This window comes from Oncorhynchus masou, chromosome 21 (assembly GCF_036934945.1).
Source record: "Oncorhynchus masou masou isolate Uvic2021 chromosome 21, UVic_Omas_1.1, whole genome shotgun sequence".
NCBI lineage: Eukaryota > Metazoa > Chordata > Actinopteri > Salmoniformes > Salmonidae > Oncorhynchus > Oncorhynchus masou.
The window spans coordinates 37,945,353-37,966,840 of record NC_088232.1 but is presented as its reverse complement, the minus strand read 5'-3'; the positions used below and the strand labels follow the sequence as shown (position 1 = coordinate 37,966,840).

Genomic DNA, 21,488 nt, shown 5'->3' with positions numbered 1-21,488 from the left:
AGCAGTATGGACCATAATAGATCGTATAAAAACATGGATTGTACTAAACACAACGCGAGAAAATAATATCGCGAGAGAACAGCATACATAACCTATCCCCTGCTTGTTATCAGCAGAATAAACAAGCCGTGAATACAGGCGGAGGTTATTGTCGAATTTAAAATTAGTTGTTATTTTGCTGAATTCTTTTACAATGGAAATTCTAGAGCTCTTGCCATCAAGCTTCGGATATGTCATATTTACATACTTTTATAGCTGGATCATGTTGAGTTATCTTGGTATTAAGGTTGGAGCTGCCAGAAAGAAATACGATGTGAAGGTAAGTACATGACGTTTCTGTCTGATGATGCGGAAATGAAATAACTGCGCTGCAATGCCAGATAAGTACATTTTAGTGCTGTAAACATAGCCTTCTTCTGTTCTGATCCGAATTTATATAAACGAATTCCAATCCTGCTCAAATTGGGAGCTTCATTCAATGTCAGTCGGTCACTTCTTGCCTTGGCTCGACCGTACTTGAGGTGCTATATACTTGGGGCTAAAGTAAAACACATTGAAGTGAACTTGACCTGCCCTATGTATAGTAGTCTGTTATGCAAACAACAATGTGTACATGAGAAATACAGGTTTCCTGATGATGCAGACGTTGTATATGTTAATGTCTTCCCCTCTTCTATTATGTCAAGTATTTTGAATCTGGTCTCCAAGAACTTGTCCCTAATGCACCACAACTCCATCCTAACGATGGCGACGCAGTAGACAGCTACTACTATTCCTATTGCTGGTACAGGAGCTCAGAGTATGACTATGCCACTTCTCACTGACTTTTTTTCTCCTCCACTGGGCAGTACCCTACCATGTACAGTGACAAGGAGCAGGTGTTCAACTGCATCCAGAGGGCCCACCAGAACACACTAGAGGTCTACCCACAGTGGCTTGTGTTCCAAACCATTGCAGCTCTTGTCTATCCAGTACGTATCTGCTCACACAAACCAGTATTACCAGGTTACATCACTTACACCGCCACACACATGGGTTGGATTTAATGTCAGCTTACATTTGAGTGGCTCTTTCACAACCACATTCAGAAACTAGTAGTTGCCCATTTTAAAATCCTCTAAATCCTGCATGCTACTACCTAATTACTGCATGCTACTACCTAGTTGAACAGCATTCTTTTGTCAACTCACACACAGTGCACTATTGGCCTTATCCCTGTGTAAATACTGATAGATAAATGCTTCTAAAGAAAGGTTTATCACCAGTGTAATTTGCTGATAATAAGTAAACCAAGTGGGAGTGGCATACCATGTTCTCTGGATGATCATTGACAGCATGTGCTGCATTTCTGTCCTCTTTACACAACCAACGACAGCACATACTAGTATAGGCCACACCTCACTGGTGTTGTGACAATGATTCAGCGTCTTCTCTATTTGACAGTTCACTGCCTGTTACACTGTCCGACATCCTCACTCTGTTTTACCCTTTTTCCTGTTACCCAATTACTCATCCCTCCACTTATAAGACTTCTGCAGCTGTGCTGGGAGCCATCTGGGTCACCAGCAGGTTCTCCTATGCCTGGGGTTACTACACCGGAGGTAAGACCATCTGTTGTAATGACATTGCACATCATGACATGAACACCTCTTATCTTTGTTTATTACTTTTGAGCCAGTTTCCATTCAATAATTCACAAACAGGGTCACAGGGCATGAGTGAAAAAGGTTAAACTCCCAATCCACTCCTTGTAGATTAGATATGCTTTTAGCAACTATTTAGTATTTCAACCATAACTACATTTTATCATTATTGTATACCATTATGGAAATTAGTACTACAGCTGTATTTTATGAAAATGTCACGTGAAATGTGCTGAAATATTCTGCAAAATGGTAGCAGGTATTGATTGGAAGAATCACACTCTTATTCAGCATTTTCTAAATGGCTGTAAACTATAATAATTCTACCCCCCTCAGATCCAGCCAAGAGGATGAAGGGTGCCTATGGGTACATTGGTTATTTTGGAGTCATCATTCTTTCCATCGCAGTGGCTTTGCAGTTGCTTGGAGTCTTGTGAGCCAGCTGGTTCTGTCAGCTATTTGCCCTTTTTCTAAAGAAATATGTCTTGCAATTGCTTGTGCTTTTTCATTCAAACAGCCACTATGATATCATGTAGCTGAAAAATATATTTTCAATTATGATAAGTCTTTAATTGCTGTCGTCTTACCAGTGTGTAAACAATTATAGGCCTATGTGTTGCTGCAACACAATTGAGTTTTGTTAGTTGATACTGTGAGGACTATTGATTGATTTAAAAAAAATATATGATTATCAGGCATTTGTAACCATTCATGCCCATGTACTGGCAACTATGTTAATAAAGATGAATGTAAACATTGTCAGAAGTTCTCATATTCAACCATGTTATAAATTCCTATGTGCTAGACTTGATATATAATTTTCCAAAGGGTAGAGAAATATAGAAGGCAAATAATGACGCTTGTGGTCTCTCGTGACTGTAAATTGGTGGAATTGCACATCAAACTAGGTCATGAAACAATCTACCAACCAATGGTCCCCCACACCCCTTAATATGCCAGTGAGATGCAGACAGTAGCTTAAACTGTTGTGGCCCGCTGGCCCATAGGGATTCTCTGTGATCGCTGACTTCACACAGCTCTATGAATACTCTTTTCAAAATGTTTTTATAAAATAGTGCAATTGAAACATTTAAGTAAGGTATCTCATCAACTGAATTGATATTGAACAGTATATGTCCGTTAGCAGGCCCAGTCCTGGTTGCAGCCTACAGTGTCTGTCTGCAATGGAATTTTATGAATGCCCGTCCATGTGAGTCCCTGTGCTTATGGATAACTTCTATTTAATTTCATCTCGGCAAGGTCAAATGAGGAAATGTTATAATTTTTCTAGTTGAAAATTGGATCTCAACTAATTTTCTTGTTTATGGTTTCCAAATTGGGTATAGAGTAACAGAAAACAAATAACAAAATGTATCACATTTTTTATTGAAATGTTTACCTGGAAGTACACACCCCCAAATATAATTTTCACAACACATAGCCGGTTGAACTGCAGTACTGTCAGCTGCACAGAGAAAGGATTAGACATTTGTGTGATAGGAAGATAAAAAATAGTAATGTTAGCTAAAATGCTTAACTTATCATGAAGTTAGCATGCCAATAGAACTAACTCAGCGAAGTGCAAAAAGTAAGAATGACCTGACTTTGCAGAGGCCGTATCACCCTAAATGCTCCACGGCCAATGCAGATGTCAGATTGACCATGCAGTGCCATTAAATTAGTCCCTCTACTAGTAGTAGCTAGCTAGTGGATATAAATGAGCATGAAAGGCGCTGCATGGTCAATCCAATGTCTGCAGTGGCATTACAGTATTTCTGTGATGCAGCCTCCGCAGAAGTCAGAGCAACCATACTTTTTGGCTTCATGGAGCAGAGCGGTTGTGAAGGAAGTTGTCAAGGAAGTGAGTTTGTGATTATAAAGGACCTCCCTCCACCACCTACAGTGAATCAATTATGTCAATGCGGAGCAATACAGAGCTCTCTGCAATGATATACAATTTGATCGGGGCATGGCGATGCTGCTTGATTTGGACTCTGCATGCCTCCGGAGGCTCCGCAAGTGCGTCACACCCTCCATATGAAGCCTCTGACCATATTTTTGGATCAAGCATACATTGGCTTTAGCGAACACGTAAACAATTCAAACAAAAAAACGACATAGACTTACAGGTTACTTGTCAGTTACATATAGTTTTGGTTTTGGCAAGTCGGTTAGGACATCAACTTTGCGCATGACACAATATTTCCAACAATTGTTTACAGACAGATTATTTCACTTATAATTTACTGTATCACAATTCCAGTGGGTCTGAAGTTAACACAAAATTGACTGTGCCTTTAAACAGCTTGGAAAATTCCAGAAAATGGTGTCATGGCTTTAGAAGCTTCTGATAGGCTAGCTGACATCATTTGAGTCAATTGGAGGTGAACCTGTGGATGTATTTCAAGGCCTACCTTCAAACTCAGTGCCTCTTTGCTTGACATCATGGGGAAATAAAAATAAATCAGCCAAAACCTCAGAAAAACATTTTTGACCTCCACAAGTCTGGTTCATCCTTGGGAGCAATTTCCAAATGCCTGAAGGTACCGCGCTCATCTGTACAAACAATACTAAGCAAGTATAAACACCATGGGACCACGCAGCTGTCATATCACTCAAGTAGGAGATGTGTTGTGTCTCCTAGAGATGAACATACTTTTGTGCGAAAAGTGCAAATCAATCCCAGAACAACAGCAAAGGACCTTGTGAAGATGCTGGAGGAAACAGGTACAAAAGTATCTATATCCACAGTAAAACGAGTCCTATATAGACATAACCTGAAAGGCCGCTCAGCAAGGATGAAGCCACTGCTTCAAAACCGCCATAAAAAAACAGACTACGGTTTGCAACTGCACATGGGGACAAATATCACACTTTTTGAAGAAATGTCCTCTGGTCTGATGAAACAAAAATAGCACTGTTTGGCCATAATGACCATTGTTATGTTTGGAGGAAAAAGGGGGAGGCTTGCAAGCCGAAGAACACCATCCCAACCGTGAAGCACGGGGGTGGCAGCATCATGTTGTGGGGGTGCTTTGCTGCAGGAGGGACTGGTGCACTTCACAAAATAGATGACATCATGAGGCAGGACAATTATGTGGATATATTGAAGCAACATCTCAAGACATCAGTCTGGAAGTTAAAGCTTGGTCGCAAATTGTTCTTCAAAATGGACAATAACCCCAAGCATACTTCCAAAGTTGTGGCAAAATGGCATAAGGACAACAAAGTCACGTTATTGGAGTGGCCATCACAAAGCCCTGACCTCAATCCTATAGAAAATGTGTAGGTAGAATTGAAAAAGCACTTGCGAGCAAGGAGGCCTACAAACCTGACTCAGTTACACCAGCTCTGTCAGGAGGAATGGGCCAAAATTCACCCAACTTATTGTGGGAAGCTTGTGGAAGGCTACTCAAAACATTTGACCCAGGTTAAACAATTTAATAGCAATGCAACCAAATACTAATTGAGTGTATGTAAACTTTTGACCCACTGGGAATGTGATGAAAGAAATAAAAGCTGAAATAAATAATTCTCTCTACTATTACGCTGACATTTCACATTCTTAAAATAAAGTGGTGATCCTAACTGACCTAAGACAGGGAATTTTTACTATGACTAAATGTCAGGAATTGTGAAAAACGGAGTTTAAATATATTTGGCTAAGGTGTATGTAAACTTCTGACTTCAACAGTAGCTCAGCATTCAACACCATAGTACCCTCCAAGCTTATCATTAAGCTCAGGGGCCCTGGGTCTGAACCCCTCCCTGTGCAACTGGATCCTGGACTTCCTGACAGGTCTCCCCCAGGTGGTGAAAGTAAGAAACAACACCTCCACTTTGCTGATCTTCAACACATGGGCCCCACAAGGGTGCGTGATCAGCCCCCTACTGTACTCCCTGTTCACCCATGACTGCCTGGCCACGCACGCCTCCAACTCAATCATTAAGTTCGCAGACGACACAACAGTAGTAGGCCTGATTACCAACAATGAAGAGACAGTCTACAGAGAGGAAGTGAGGACCCTGTGAGAGTTGTGCAAGGAAAATAACCTCTCACTCAACATCAACAAAACAAAGGAGCTGATCGTGTATTTCAGGCAACAGCAGAGAGAGCACGCTCCTATCCACATAGACAGGACCGTGGAGATGGTTCTTCGGCGTACACATCACTGATCAATTTGTAAGTCGCTCTGGATAAGAGCGTCTGCTAAATGACTTAAATGTAATGTAAATGTAATCTGAAATGGTCTACCCACACAGACAGTGTGGTGAAGAAGGCGTAACAGAGTCTCTTCAACCTCAGGATGCTGAATAAATATGTCTTGGCCCCTAAAACCCTCACAAACTTTTAGAGATGCACAATTGAGAGCATCCTATCGGGCTGTATCACTCCTTGGTCCGGCAACTGCACCGACCACAATCGTAGGGCTCTACAGAGTGGGGGGACGGGGGGACGGGACGGGACGGGGGGGGCAAACTACCTGCCCTCCAGGACTCCTACAGCACCCGATGTCACAGGGAGGCCAAGAAGATCATCAAGAACATCAGCCACCCGAGCAACGGCCTGTTCACCCCTCTATCATCCAAAAGGCTAGGTCCGTACAGGTGCATCAAAGATGGGCCTGAGAGACTGAAAAACAGTTTCTATCTCAAGGCCATCAGACTGTTAAATAGCATTCACTAGCCGGCTTCCACCCGGTTACTCAACCCTGCACCTTAGAGGCTCCTGCCCTGTATGCATCGACTTGGAATCACTGGCCACTTTAATAATGTTTACATACTGCTTTACTAATCTCCTATGTATATACTTTATTTTATTCTACTGTATTTTAGTCAATGGAACACATTCCATCTGTTGATGAAGCCACCTGAAATAAATGGCTGCATACCAATTGTCAATCCCTCTCCTCATGGGTATCCAAGCATTGGATATGTGTAAACATTGGCTACTTTACACCATTATTAAATCACTGAGATGAGAAGAAATGTGCAAGTCCACGCTTTCGGAGAAGGACAATGGATATGCAGCCAATGTTCATGGTCACATTACTTTGAACTCCACACTGTTTGCCACACTCAGGCAGAAAACGGAATGTTCTATTCTCAGGCAGAACATCCTTTCAAAGAAACACAATTTAATTATATCTATATTTGTAATTTTAATGTATTCCAAACACAGGTGGTAACCAGATTATCCCAATAATTTAGGGTAGTAAACGATGCCCCCCTCTGGTATTTTCTATTGCGAAAACAATATACTTTACTTATTAATTCAAAGAGGAAATTAACTGCAGTACTACAAAGAACGACGCCGGACACAGTAAAATGAGAGGTGTGTCCCAGTGCAACATAATAGCTCTGCCTACTGGGGCGTGCGCTTTTTGAAGTAAGCGCTCGTATTGTAGTATTTCAACGAATCGAGTTGCCCTACCGGTGAGTACTGTACACCGCGGTACAGTGCAGAGCAGATCTACAAGAATGCGCAACTGATGCTGATATTGGCACCTCTAACATCAAAGAGGCGTGGAAAGTAAACTGAGCAGGCGTGTGATTGAAGCACACGGAAGCAAAGTAATAAACGGCGTCTGGGTGGGTCCATAACGAACATAACAAATAAAAGGTAAGGTAATTTATTACCTATGAATATTAGGTGACCGTTTAATTTCTAATCTTTGTTTGTTTGTTTGTTATTGCTGTTAAGATATTGTTGTATTTTGGGATACTGGGTCTTGCGTTGCGAACAACACGCAGGCTCGTTCGAGGAAGGGCTGGTGCACCCAATGCTTTGAACAATAGACTGCGATCAAACTCACACATGGATATGGCGCAATATCGATTTATTTGAAACAATATTTAGCTATCGATTGATACACGTGTAAATTACCATAATTAATTTGACTTAAGAAAACTACTATTTGTGTTTGAGAGTTTATGCGCTTTAGAGCATCGTAACAGCTTTGTGTTTACGCAGCTTGACCTAATTTTACTCTATGGATAGGTGGAAAAAGCATTTATGGGGCACTAAATAGGTGAATCCTTAGCACTGAAAGCTCAGGTAAACTGAGTCGGCATAGCAAATAGCAGATGCTTGCCAACTAAACATTCGTTTCACAGTGCTAAACTGTTGGATTCTTGTTATAAATATAGCTCAATAGCTACCTCCTCCATTTTACGTGTTGATACACCACATGTGTCATGAAGCTATGCGGTATACTATTCCGTATGCATGGAGTAGGTACCTGGCACTTATGCCATCTCATTAACTAGTATCTGGGCAACATTTTACCAGTAGTGGGTTTGATAAGTAAATGTTTTCATAGGACAGGCATTATAGATTAACTGTAATTAGTAATAGTTAACTCCATCCCTGCCTGGGTCTCTTACTCTAACCCAGCTCCTTTTCCCTTCACAGCTCAGAACCATGTCAGGGTTTTTGGACAGCATCCGGTGCGGAGAATGCGAATGCAATGTGGACTGGGGAGAGAGGAGAAACACCATTGCATCTATAGCTGCTGGAGTCCTGGTATGTTTTACTTTGCTATCACATTTGACAACTGTACATCACTGTGAAGAGAGAAAGAAGGCGTATTCCTAAATCCTAATCCATATTCCTGCAGTTTTTCACTGGTTGGTGGATAATCATTGATGCAGCTGTGAACTATCCAGATGAGGCGACTTTCCATCATGCTTATCACGCCTGTGGTGTCATCGCTACTGTGGCCTTTCTCATGTAAGTCATGCTGTATTGTGAATGTGTCCCAACGGGGTTGTGGTCAGTCTCATTTTAATTCAGGAATTCAGTCTGTTGAAATTCTCCTTGAAAATAAATTGAGCTCTTTCAACTTTTGTCTTTGGTACTTCTCTAGGATCAATGCTGTCTCGAATGGCCAAGTGAGAGGGGACAGCTACAGTGAAGGTTGCATTGGACAGACCGGTATGTGTATGACAGGATTACTCCATTCCTTTTCCTAACTGCGTACCATTCCTTGAATTTAAGATTCAATCCTAAATGCAAAATGATGTAGATAAATCGAGCAGCTCAGAGCTGAACTTCTGTTGCATTGGCAAAATACAAAGGCACGTTTGAGAAGAGAAAGCGACAAAGCAAGCGTGCAGAGTTATGTAGCCTAGCCTGATTTGACGTTTGAGGGTTATTCCCATTGCATCATCATGTAGGCATATTTTTGTATATGTAGTGTATGCGGACACCCAGCCATTCAATCTCCATAGAAAACATTGGCAGTAGAATGGCCTTACCTAAGAGCTCAGTGACTTTCAATGTGGCACCATCATAGGATGCCACCTTTCCAACAAGTCAGTTCTTCAAATTTCTGCCCTACTAGAGCTGCCTGGTCAACTTTAAGTGCTGTTATTAGAAAGTGGAAAAGTCTAGCAGCAACAGTGGTAGGCCACACAAGCTCACAGAACGGGGGCTGCATAGCGTGTAAAAATGGTCTTTCCTCCGTTGCAATGGTCACTACGGAGTTCCAAACTGCCTCTAGAAGCAACTTCAACTGTTTGTCAGGAGCTTCACAAAATAGGTTTTCATGATCGAATAGCGGCACACAAGCCTGAGATCACCATAAGCAATGCCAATTGTCGGCTGGAGTGGCGTAAAGCTCACTGCCATTGAACTCTGGAGCTGTGGAAATGCGTTTTCTGGAGTGATGAATCACGCTTCAACATCTGGCAGTCGGATGGACAAAACTGGATTTGGTGGATGCCAGGAGAACGCTACCTGCCCCAAAGCATAGTGCCAACTGTAAAGTTTTGTGTAGGAGGAATAATGGTCTGGGTCTGTTTTTCATGATTCGGGCTAGGCCCCTTAGTTCCAGTGAGGGAGAAGGGAAATCTTGAAGCTACAGCATACAATGACATTCCAGACGATTCTGTGCTTCCAACTTTGTGGCAATAGTTTCAGCATGACAATATCCCTGTGCACAAAGCAAGGTCCATACAGAAATGGTTTGTTGAGATCGGTGTGGAAGAACTTGATTGGTCTGCACAGAGCCCTGACCTCAACCCAATCGAACACCTTTGGGATGAATTGGAAGGCGACTGCTAGCCCAACCTAATCGCCCAACATCAGTGCCCGACCTCACTAATGCTCTTGTGCCTGATTGGAAGCAAGTCCCCGCAGCAATGTTACAACATCCAGTGGAAAGCCTTCCCAGAAGAGTGGAGGCTGTTACAGCAGCAAAGGGGGACCAACTCCATATTAATGCCCATGATTTTGGATTGAGATATTTGACGAGCTGGCGTCCACATACTTTTAGTCATGTAGTGTAGGCTTATGTGCTCTCCACATTTTAGCATATGTGCCCTATGTATTTTTGACAGAGGGGAATAGAATATCCCCAAAACATTGTGATAAATGAATATAGACTATATAGTGTTTTGGGTTAATGTGAAAAACTATACCCACTAGCGAACGGTCCCCGTCATGGAGGTTTATGAAAAGCAATCATTCAATAAGGTAAAGTAGCTACTAACTTGTTAGATAACTGTCCATTTGGCCAAGCTGGAACAGAGGTGCGTCTCCAATTATTTATTTTAGAATATAGAAAATAGTTCCCAGTACACCAGAATTTGTGGGCAACAAAATATGTGTATGTGACCAATAACGATTTGATTCATAATGTAAATGAACTGATCATTATGTGCCTCCATTTCTGTAAGAATTGTAGTCAAATTTTCTGGTAACAGTCCTCATTCGTGGCATTGGAGCGTAATTCGCACAACTGCAACACCAGTCTGTGTTGATCCTGGGGATGGGTTGGGGCTGTAGTCCAGCTACTGCTATAACACCAGTCTGTGTTGATCCTGGGGATGGGTTGGGGCTGTAGTCCAGCTACTGCTATAACACCAGTCTGTGTTGATCCTGGGGATGGGTTGGGGCTGTAGTCCAGCTACTGCTATAACACCAGTCTGTGTTGATCCTGGGGATACTGCTATAACACCAGTCTGTGTTGGTTGGGGGGCCGTAGTCCAGCTACTGCTACGTCTGTGTTGATCCTGGGGATGGGTGGCTCCAGAGCAGTCTGTGTTGATCCTGGGGATGGGTTGGGGCAGCCATCTGAAGCTCAATTTGCCTCAATTCTTTGTCCAAATACTCTGGCTCAAATAAATACGGTTCAACAACACCATCGGCACCCCTCCAGTAGTTTTCATCGCTCATGAGTATTTTGTCATCAGACATACAGTATATTTGTAGGTTATTGATTCCTTTGTATAACTAATGTGTAACAATGTGCATCTGTGAATAAGGGCATAACATGCAGTTTCTACGTAGTAGGTGTTTCCCAGAGAGCGCACATGCACAGTTGTTACCCATCGCCGCTACATAAAATAAAATATTTGCAAATGTTTTAGATGGAAAGGTACACATTTCCTGACAACCGGTAGTACTTTTGACAAAAAGCGCATTCGACCGTACGCTTTCAATAAAACAAATCATTTGTCCACACTTCGGATTTCTGAATCATGAATTCACTGGCAACGGAGCAGACGTCACATGACCCATTTTTGCAGTTTTTTCATTACAGCATTAGGGGGAGAGGGCAAACTCCACTCAACTAGTTTAAATGTATGGAATCACTTGGGAGTTTCTGGATTTTGGGTAAACTTCTCCTTTAATTAGATTTTGGGGGCCCAGAAGCTGTGACTTTTTGCTCTTACAATACACACACTTACAGAGAGAGATTGGGGTGGCAGGTAGCCTAGTGGTTAGTGTTGTACTAGTAAACGAAAGGTTGCAAGATCAAATACCTGTGCAGACAAGGTAAAAATCTGTCGTTCTGCCACTGAACAAGACAGTTAACCCACTGTTCCTACAGTTAACCCACTGTTCCTTCCTTAACTGACTTGCCTAGTTAAATAAAGGTCAAATAATATATACACACCCACACAGTTGAAATGGCAGCAGTTTAACGGGCACCCAACCAATTGTGCTATTATGTTTTTTGTTATTTATAATTTATTTTGTATATAATGTTTCTGCAACTGCATTTTACGGCAAAAAAAGAGCTTCTATATATCAGGACAGCGATCACTCACCTCAGATTAGACAAAGATTGTTTCTTCAACAAACAAGACGCACAAGACATCCTCCAAACACCCGGCAGGGCCAACATCCACGTTATTTGCAAGAGGAAGCGACGCAGGTACAGAGGACAAAGGAAAGCTGCCCTTACGTCAATACTACTCGCCAACGTGCAATCATTGGACAATAAACTAGACGAGGTACAATCATGAATATCCTACCAACGGGACATCAACTGTTTCACAGAATCGTGGCTGAATGACGACATGGATATTCAGCTAGCGGGACACGCTGCACCGGCAGGATAGAAAAGCACACTCCCCCGTAAGACGAGGGGGGCGGTCTGTGCATATTTGTAAACAACAGCTGGTGCACAAAATCGAAGGAAGTCTCTAGATTTTGCTCGCCTGGAGTAGTGTATATTGTGATAAATTGCAGGCCACACTACTTGCCTAGAGAGTTTTCAGCTATACTTTTCATGGCTGTTTTATTTACTACCACAGACAGATGCTGGCACTACACCGCACTCAGCCAGCTGTATAAGGAAATAAGCAAACAGGTGGCACTCCTAGTGGCCGGAAATTTAAAGTTCTACCAAATTTTCATCAACATGATAAATGTGCAACAAGAGGGGGAAAAAATTCTATATCACCTGTACTCCACACACAGAGACACGTACAAAGCTCTCCCTCGCCCTCCATTTGGTAAATCCGACCACAACTCTATCCTCCTGATTCTTGCTTACAAGCAAAAATTAAAGCAGGAAGCACCAGTGACTTGGTCTATAAAAAAGTGGTCAGGTGAAGCAGATGCTAAACTGCAGGACTGTTTTGCTATCACAGACTGGAACATGTTCCGGGATCCTTCCGATGGCATTGAGGAGTACACCACATCAGTCACTGGCTTTATTAATGAGTGCATCGAGAATGTCGTCCCCACAGTGACTGTACGTACATACCCCAACCAGAAGCCATGGATTACAGGCAACATTCGCACTGAGCTAAAGGGTAGAGCTGCCGCTTTCAAGGTGCGGGACTCTAACCCGCGACGAACCATCAAATAGGCAAAGCGTCAATACAGGGCTAAGATTGATTCATATTACACCGGCTCCAACGCTTGTCAGATGTGGCAGGGCTTGCAAACTATTACAGACTACAAAGGGAAGCACAGCCGCGAGCTGCCCAGTGACACGAGCCTTCCAGACAAGCTAAATCACTTCTATGTTCACTTCGAGACAAGCAACACTGAGGCATGCATGAGAGCATCAGCTGTTCCAGGCGACTGTGTGATCATGCTCTCCGTAGCCGATGTGAGTAAGACCTTTAAACAGGTCAACATGCACAAGGCTGCGGGGCCAGACGTATCACCAGGACATGTGCTCCGGGCATGTGCTGACCAACTGGCAAGTGTCTTCACTAACATTTTCAACATGTCACTGATTGAGTCTGGAATACCAACATGTTTCAAGCAGACCACCATAGTCCCTGTGCCCAAGAACGCAAAGGCAACCTGCCTAAATGACTACAGACCCGTAGCACTCACATCTGTAGCCATGAAATGCTTTGAAAGGCTGGTCATGGCTCACATCAACACCATTATCCCAGAAACCCTAGACCCACTCCAATTTGCATACCACCCAAACAAATCCACAGATGATGCAATCTCTATTGCACTCCACACTGCCCTTTCTTTCCCACCTGGACAAAAGGAACACTTACATGAGAATGCTATTCATTGACTACAGCTCAGCGTTCAACACCATAGTACCCTCAAAGCTCATCACTAGGCTAAGGATCCTGGAACAAACACCTCCCTCTGCAACTGGATCCTGGACTTCCTGATGGGCCACCCCCAGGTGGTGAGGGTAGGTAAGCAACTCCTCTGCCACGCTGATCCTCAACACTTGAGCTCCCCAGGGGTGCGTGCTCAGTCCCCTCCTGTACTCCCTGTTCACCCACGACTGCATGGCCAGACATGACTCCAACACCATCATTAAGTTTGCAGACGACAAAACAGTAGTAGTCCTTATCACCGACAACAACGAGACAGCCTATAGGGAGGAGGTCAGAGACCTGGCCGGGTGGTGCCAGAATAACAACTTATCCCTCAGCGTAACCAAGACTAAGGAGATGATTGTGGACTACAGGAAAAGGAGGACCGAGTACACCCCCATTCTCATCGACGGGGATGTTGTGGAGCAGGTTGAGAGTGTCATTCCTTGGTGTCCACATCAACAACAAATTAGAATGGTCCAAACACACCAAGACTGTTGTGAAGAGGGCACGACAAAGCCTATTGACACTCAGGAAACTAAATAGATTTGTCATGAGTCCTGAGATCCTCAAAAGGTTCTACAGCTGCAACACCGAGAGCATCCTAACTGGTTGCATCTCTGCCTGGTACGGCAACTGCTCAGCCCCTGACCGCAAGGCACTACAGAGGGTAGTGTGTACGGCCCAGTACATCACTGGGGTAAAGCTGCCTACCATCCAGGACCTCTATACCATGCGGTGTCAGAGGAAGGCCCTAAAAAGTGTTAAAGACCCCAGCCATCCCAGTCAAAGACTGTTCTCTCTACTACCGCATGGCAAGTGGTACCGGAGTGCCAAGTGTAGGACGAAAAGGCTTCTCAACAGTTTTTACCCCCAAGCCATAAGACTCCTGAACAGGTAATCAAATGGTTACCCGGACTATTTGCATTGTGTTCCCCAACCCCTCTTTTTACACTGCTGCTACTCTCTGTTTATCATATATGCATAGTCACTTTAACTATACATTCATGTACATACTACCGCAATTGGGCCGACCAACCAGTGCTCCCGCACAGTGACTAACCGGGCTATCTGCATTGTGTCCCACCCACAACCTGCCAACCCCTCTTTTACGCTACTGCTACTCTCTGTTCATCATATATGCATAGTGACTTTAACCATATCTACACTATTGGTTAGAGCCTGTAAGTAAGTATTTCACTGTAAGGTCTACACCTGTTATATTCAGCATATGTTACAAATAAACTTTGATTTGAAATAAAAGATGTATTGTATCACTGATTGCAGGAGCTCGTGTGTGGCTCTTCATTGGCTTCATGCTGGCGTTTGGATCTCTTATTGCTTCCATGTGGATCCTGTTCGGAGGCTTCGTAGTGCCTAGTAAGTCCAGCATTCCCACTCAGCATGTGATTATGGTTATGTACCCCAAACTAATAGCTCATGGACATTGAGCGGTCACTGTGCAAAATATTGTAAAGAATGATAAAGTTTTTTCAAATCTGTTCACAGAGAAACCTGTTGTGTATCCTGGTATTGCAGTTTTCTTTCAAAATGCATTCATTTTCTTTGGGTAAGTATTCTTCATTAAATGTCATTTTCTGTTAAGTTATATGTACTATAGGTATTCTCAGATATTCCCTTAATGTATTTCTGGCCTAGTAGTGAATACATCACTTAAATGTATTATAGTCTAAAATGAACTATAATACCTTTAACTCGAACTACATTACAATACATTGTCTATGCTAGTTATTTTCTCTAAATAGACACCGTCTTTTCTTGCAGGGGCTTGGTGTTTAAATTTGGACGCACTGAAGACTTGTGGCAATAATGATCTGTTCTCTTTTTCTGAGACAGTCTACGCTTTGTTCAATCAAAACACCTACTTTACGTTTTTCAAGCGATACAAAATATTAATTTTGTATGATTACCTTTTTAGCTTTTAGATTAACGTGTTTAATTTATTAGTAAATTGGTTGTTGTACAAATGTACTTTTTACAATATAAAAAGCACAATTTGCAATTTATCGTCTCTTAATGAATTGTTATTTTCTTTTCACTCAAAGTATGGAGCTATTCTGTTACAATTTACCATCTTACATTATTTTTAATGGAAACCTTAGATGATTTACAATACCCATTTGGGCACTCATGATATTTTGCTCCATTTGATGAGGAAATGTTCATTATTAAGGTACAAACATCTGAGGGGGAAAAGACAGGACATATGTATATATGAGTGTTAATGTTGTAAGTAGACTGACTTACTGAAAATAATTTAACCTTGAATGTGGGCAAACAAAAGTTGTACAATAACTTGTCTAGATGTGGAGTCTCTAATTGAGTAGTTATCCTGAATCATCATTTGAAGGTTCTTAAATCAAGCTGTAGTATTGTGGTTTGATTCTTCATGGTTTCAATGTGTCTCTATTCTTTGACTATGTATTTGACTGTAATGCTTATACATTTACAGTACTTGTATAATAACCTAACCATGGTCACTTTTCTGATCCTGAAAAACCACGGCAGCATTAAACACAATGTACAACATACACAAGATGACAAGTCTTTATTCGCAGCTCTCACAGGCCAGTTTCTCTCTTCTCTTGGCTAATATTTAAAGTTTGACTAACACAAAATAATCACAATCACATATTCCAGTGCAGTTTTCACATACAACACATTTTGAAAAATGTAATAAGTTGAAGATGCAGGTGAATATTGTATGGTTGAAATGGTTGGTTCATTGCTCTCCTGACACTCAACACTTGTTCCTTTTTTGCTTTTCCAACCTCTCACCTTTTCCCTGCAAGGTGTTGAAACTGAAAAACAATGATTTAAGTTAGACAGCGTAACTTTAGAGGCACAAATGTGTTGCTTCAACTGCATGCATATCTTTTTTAACCTATCAATTGTTTGATACAAACTGAGCCTTTCTGTCATCACTGATTACTTACCTCCCAGAAGGCCTGGTCATCAAAGCATTTCTTGTTTTGGGGTGGCCTCCAGAAATTACATTTCAGAAGAGAACCTGAGCAGGATGAACATGTTTGTGGTTACAACTCCAATCCACCAGTGACTCCAATAACATACGTACAGTACTGTTGAAAGTCACCTGTGATGAGTCCCAGACTCATGCTCAGGCTCAGGGTGATGAGGAGCGTGCAAATGTGGAACACAGCAAATCGGATGGCCCTGAAAGATGCATAACATCATTCAAAGGAAACCCCAATAAATATGAACATGTTCTTATGTATTCACCAATTCACCTTAAATGATTTAAGTAGAGTGACTGTTATAATGTAATGCCTTATCAAATGCGGAGATACATTTAAAAAAAAAAAAAATGTCCCCAATGCTCTTCCATTCACTTCATATCCTGTTAATAGGTGCTTTTTAATGCTGCGTACGTTGTGAGATCATCAGAGTCAGCGATCTGTAGGAGAAGTTGAACCATCCACCCCAGGATTCCAGGCAGACCATGGACACTAAGGACTCCGCAGGTGTCATGACACTCAAATGCAAACAGCATGAGGGGCTGAAAGATAAAAAAGCAGTAATATGAGATAGTGAAAGCCCATGGGCAATTCAGGAATTTGTTTATACGTACCTTAATATATCGGGATCCCAAGGTTGATATCAGTGCAGCAGCAAATCCAATCGCCATAGCTACCCACGGCAAATGAACGGCTGACATAGCAACCCCAATAGCAACACCACCAGCAAGAGTACATCTCTGAATATGAAACTGAGAGGAGAAAACATCCACACACAATTATTTTTAGTGGATTGGATAGGGCAACTATCCCTCAACATGACAAAATGTGAAATTCTTAAATTGTACTTCTATTCTACTTAATCAATATCCCACTTTAAAATGGCTACCACTGCCCTTTAACTTCCCACCGACGGGTGGCCCTGGCCATTCAAACATGTTTTCAGGTCATTACCAGGTTGAGTTTCCCTTGGGGACTAGTGAGGACAGAGAAACCAGCAGCTGTGACTGCACTGACTGCCAGGGCCAGGTAGGTGCTGTAGACAACTCTCAGGCTCCTCCCCCTGTCAACATGATCCACCTCTACCAGCACAGAGTTAAAACTGGGCCAGAACATCCACAGGAACAGAGTCCCTGGAGAGGAAGAGATGCACGTGCCCACCAGAAGTTAACACTTGTATTATTGCAAACACAGCATAGTCAAACAACAAACATTATTAGTGGAGCACTAGCATTTCCATGTACCCATTACAGAGAACAGACCGGTCTTGCGGTCAATTTTCTCTTTCTCATGCTGTTGCTCGGATCCCGGTCTGTATAGGACCCATGATAACATCAGCCCAAAGAAGGCCCCAAAGATGTGGAGCAGCATGATGGTATTCAGAAACTGCACCTGTGTGTAAACAGACCACCCAATCATCAGTATACAGTCTAAAATTGTCACATTAAATCACGTCATCAGATTCATCACTTTATCGGCTTACCTTTAGGAATGTCTGGAGTAGCCAGCCATTCAGCACAAATCCAGATATCTCCAACAGGGCAATAAGAAGGAGTTGGACAGGATTGGTCTTCCCAAGGACAGCACCTATGGCAATGAGGGAGGAAGCTGTGCACATCTCTGCAACAACCAAGCTGGTCCAAACACAGGAAAAAGGGTTCAATATTTATGATTAATGCTTACAACAGATAACTAAATACAGGTATTAGCTATAATCAAATTGGCAGGTAAAAAATCTGAGATCTAACATTTTGTAATGTTTTCAAATCTCCCATCAAACCTGAAGTTTAGATCCAATTACCCTTTGCCTCAATGCTGAATGAATGAGAAAGATGTGCACCATCTAAAAATAATGAAATAAGAAAATGCCTAACCCATACACCTCAACTTATTTCTCAGTACCTTCTCATATTTATCCAGATCTTTCCTCTGTGATACATAGACTCAACACCGTTCAGGATAACTGCCCACTGGACAGCCATGGCTGCCACTAGGAGGGTAAATCCTGCTCCACTGAAGCTGTACCGCACCAGGAATGTGGCCAGAAAGCCAAAACCCAGAATCACCATCACATGAACATCCTGAAATACTGTGAGGAAAGAGGGGACATTTAATATGTCACAGATGGGAAAGATATATCACTAGTCGTGTAAGCCTGTAAGAGGAAACAGTTGAATTGTTTTGTTTTGCCCCACACAAATATTGTCTATCACTGAAACTGCACAATGCAGCGAGCTGTTATGTGGGAAAGCTTTGGGAGGCCATATCCACCACAACAAGTCCAGCTGCAACTCTTGCTGGCCCCACCAGATTAATCACTTATCACCCATAACCAGTGTTGGCAGCCCCTGCTCATTTTTCTGTTCTCTCGCTCGCTCTCTCTGTCTGTAAACAAACACTGTAGGCTATAGCCTCAAAACAACGTGAAAACTATACTTTTGATCTCATGGATGAGCAGTCCTTGTACCCATTGTTTGTCTATTAATTTGAGTGGCTATATTTCTCCAGTCCCATCACTCAGCTGTAGTGGAGAGATGGCTTTGTTGTTTGAAATGCTGATTACATTTAACTAATATATTCCCAGAGCATGCTTTAGTAAGAAACTTTTTGTGTCTCATAATAACAATATTAATCATTATCTTGAAGTATACTTCTGTACACCACCTCTCCAAAAAAAGCACATTACAATTGTTCTTTTAACTCACCTGAGTAATAGTTGTTGAATGCATGTTGTTTAGTTTGTACATTTTGTTCAATGTCAACATAAAAAATAAATAATACGATGAATCCCGTCTGTAGGAAAAAGAGCAGAGGCGGCAGACGAAAGCGGAGACTCTGTACGTATTCGGGAGCCATCGTCGCTTCTAACCAAAAATTACCAAATGGTTCCAAAACAGAATTGTCTGCGCGCAACCCCTTCTACGCGAAATCGGAATGTCCCATTGGGCAAGGAAGAGCAGCTACTTTACCCTGTTTTATCTGTTTATGTTTACAAGTCAAAATGTCGACGCTGCTGCAGGTGTTTGGGCAATCGCTATTTTGTATCGATGTGCACGTAGAGTAGATGCCATTACACATTGTTTCGGTTTTGAAGACATGGTGTTTTCATTTTAGATAAATAATTTCAGTTTACTTTAAACCGCATTTGAAAGTGGAAAAAAATATGCTAGTAGGCATAATCCCGGTAGAAAATCGTCTGCAAAAACGTTTCATATATATATCCTATGTAATTTGGCTTTTGTCCTAATTAAGGAGCTAGATAATCAACATAGGCAACATATTTAGCACCCATAGCATGTGTATTGGCCTTTGACTCAAGATATTAACACAACAATAATTTTGATCTGGATTAAGTGTACAGCCAAACCCGTGCCCAGGTTGTGCAAATTGTTCCAGGGTGAGTGGTTGCGTCTGAATAATATATAATTTATCCTAAAGTGTGCACTTGTTTACTACTCCCCACAAATCTAGAAGTATAGACCGCTTTCCAGTACACGACACACAAACGTCATGCACAAATGGCGCGACTCGCAATAAGAAAGCCATCACCATCTGCACACATTCAACATTATTACAATATTACTTCCAAACAAAGCAACTTTTTTAGGTTCTCATACGCTTACAATGATGTTTTGATTCTTGCTTGAACAGTCGCTGAGATGATATTTGGCTGTGACCTTTGCAAAATAACTATTTTGGATGCAGCAGTTGTTAGCTAGAATGCTAATGCTCATTGACATAGGCTGTAGCAGAAGCTCAGTGGTGTAAAGTACTTAAGTAAAAATACTTTGAAGTACTAGAGTAGTTTTTTTGGGGTATCTGTACTTTACTATTTATATTTTTACTTTTTTTTACTTAACTACATTCCTAAAGAAAATAATGTACTTTTTAAGCCATACATTGTCCCTGACACCCAAAAGTACTCGTTACATTTTGAATGCTTAGCAGGACAGGAAAATGGTCCAATTCACACACTTATCAAGAGAACATCCCTAGTCATCTCTATTGCCTCTTATCCGGGGGACTCACTGAACACAAATGCATTGTTTGTAAATTATGTCTGAAAATGGTATTGTCTGGTTTGCTTAATAATATAAGGAAATTGACATTTGTATTTTACTTGATGACTTTCACTTTTACTTGAGTCATTTTCTATTAAGGTATCTTTACTTTTACTCAAGTGTGACAATTGGGTACTTTTTCCACCACTGCAAAAGCTAGCCAAAGAGACATTTTACTGGTTGAAGTTGAAGTGTTTTAGTATAATACAGTTGATTTGCTATGATGACACAAACATTAAATGAAGCAGGGCATTCAAACAAGCCTTAAAATCCAAGTATAATCCAAAAGTAGTGTGAAATGCACTCATAAGCAACATGTAAATAGAGTTTTTATCATACTGAACAAAAATATAAGTGCAACATGCAACAATTTCAATGATTTTACAGAGCTACAATTCCTATAATGAAATCAGTCAATTTAAATAAATAAATAAATAAAATTGTGCAGGGGCACAGCCATGGGTAGGCCTGGGAGGACATGAGCCCATCCACTGGAGAGCCAGGCCCAGCAAATGAGAATTAGTTTTTCCCCACAAAGGGTTTATTACAGATATAAATAGTCCTCAGTTTCATCAGGTGGCTGGTTTCAGGCGATCCCGCAGGTGAAGAAGCCGGATGTGTAGGTCCTGGGCTGGCTTGGTTACACGAGGTCTGCGGTTAAGAGGCGGGCTGGACATACTGCCAAATTATCTAAAATGACAAACACAGCTTATGGGTAGAGAAATTAACATTAAATTATCTGGCAACAGCTCTGGTGGACATTCCTTCAGTCAGCATGGCAATTGCATGCTCCCTCAAAACTTGAGACATCTGTGGCACTGTGTGACGAAACTGCACATTTTAGAGTGGCCTTTTAGTGTCCCCAGCACAAGGTGTACCTTTGTAATTCTAATGCTGTTTAATCAGTTCCCAGATTTTTGGGGGTCAAAATCCAAAAGTTATGCTGTATGTACTAATGCAAAAAAAACATT

At 41.8% G+C, this 21,488-nt stretch overlaps 3 protein-coding genes across 4 annotated transcripts; 2 read left to right on the top strand and 1 right to left on the bottom strand.

Annotated features, from left to right (window-relative positions):
• Positions 1–91: 91 nt before the first annotated feature.
• On the top strand, positions 92–2,402 carry mgst3b (microsomal glutathione S-transferase 3b). The gene is made up of 4 exons (XM_064928389.1): positions 92–319; positions 849–971; positions 1,529–1,601; positions 1,980–2,402. Exons 1-4 carry the CDS (start codon positions 194–196, stop codon positions 2,078–2,080), a joined length of 423 nt encoding a protein of 140 aa, XP_064784461.1. The 5' UTR covers positions 92–193; the 3' UTR covers positions 2,081–2,402.
• A 4,744-nt stretch (positions 2,403–7,146) lies between these two features.
• On the top strand, positions 7,147–15,492 carry LOC135508301 (transmembrane protein 50A). The gene is made up of 7 exons (XM_064928388.1): positions 7,147–7,266; positions 8,059–8,169; positions 8,264–8,376; positions 8,513–8,580; positions 14,748–14,840; positions 14,970–15,030; positions 15,246–15,492. Exons 2-7 carry the CDS (start codon positions 8,068–8,070, stop codon positions 15,289–15,291), a joined length of 483 nt encoding a protein of 160 aa, XP_064784460.1. The 5' UTR covers positions 7,147–7,266; positions 8,059–8,067; the 3' UTR covers positions 15,292–15,492.
• Positions 15,493–16,012: 520 nt separating this feature from the next.
• Positions 16,013–19,502, bottom strand: rhd (Rh blood group, D antigen). Of its 2 annotated transcripts, XM_064928387.1 has the most exons (10): positions 19,162–19,501; positions 18,359–18,545; positions 17,940–18,090; positions 17,701–17,848; positions 17,411–17,589; positions 17,071–17,208; positions 16,871–16,998; positions 16,576–16,655; positions 16,418–16,491; positions 16,013–16,282 (listed from the first exon to the last, which is right to left on the bottom strand). In XM_064928387.1, the coding sequence occupies exons 1-10, from the start codon at positions 19,310–19,312 to the stop codon at positions 16,256–16,258; spliced, it is 1,263 nt and encodes a 420-aa protein (XP_064784459.1). In that variant the 5' UTR covers positions 19,313–19,501; the 3' UTR covers positions 16,013–16,255. The 2 variants fall into 2 exon arrangements, with proteins under 2 accessions (XP_064784459.1, XP_064784458.1); XM_064928386.1 differs by having other exon boundaries at positions 16,871–17,208; positions 19,162–19,502.
• Between the last annotated feature and the right edge of the window lie 1,986 nt (positions 19,503–21,488).

Coding starts and splice junctions, on each gene's coding strand:
- rhd (XM_064928386.1), bottom strand. CDS start 19,312: ATGGCTCCCGAATACGTACAGAGTCTCCGCTTTCGTCTGCCGCCTCTG. Junction 18,091..18,358: donor ATCTGGATAAATATGAGAAG/GTACTGAGAAAT, acceptor TGTTTGGACCAG/CTTGGTTGTTGCAGAGATGT. Junction 16,283..16,417: donor ATGACCAGGCCTTCTGGGAG/GTAAGTAATCAG, acceptor ATTGTTTTTCAG/TTTCAACACCTTGCAGGGAA.
- LOC135508301 (XM_064928388.1), top strand. CDS start 8,068: ATGTCAGGGTTTTTGGACAGCATCCGGTGCGGAGAATGCGAATGCAAT. Junction 8,377..8,512: donor GCTACTGTGGCCTTTCTCAT/GTAAGTCATGCT, acceptor GTACTTCTCTAG/GATCAATGCTGTCTCGAATG. Junction 8,581..14,747: donor AGGTTGCATTGGACAGACCG/GTATGTGTATGA, acceptor CACTGATTGCAG/GAGCTCGTGTGTGGCTCTTC.
- mgst3b (XM_064928389.1), top strand. CDS start 194: ATGGAAATTCTAGAGCTCTTGCCATCAAGCTTCGGATATGTCATATTT. Junction 320..848: donor GAAAGAAATACGATGTGAAG/GTAAGTACATGA, acceptor TCCACTGGGCAG/TACCCTACCATGTACAGTGA. Junction 972..1,528: donor TTGCAGCTCTTGTCTATCCA/GTACGTATCTGC, acceptor TCCACTTATAAG/ACTTCTGCAGCTGTGCTGGG.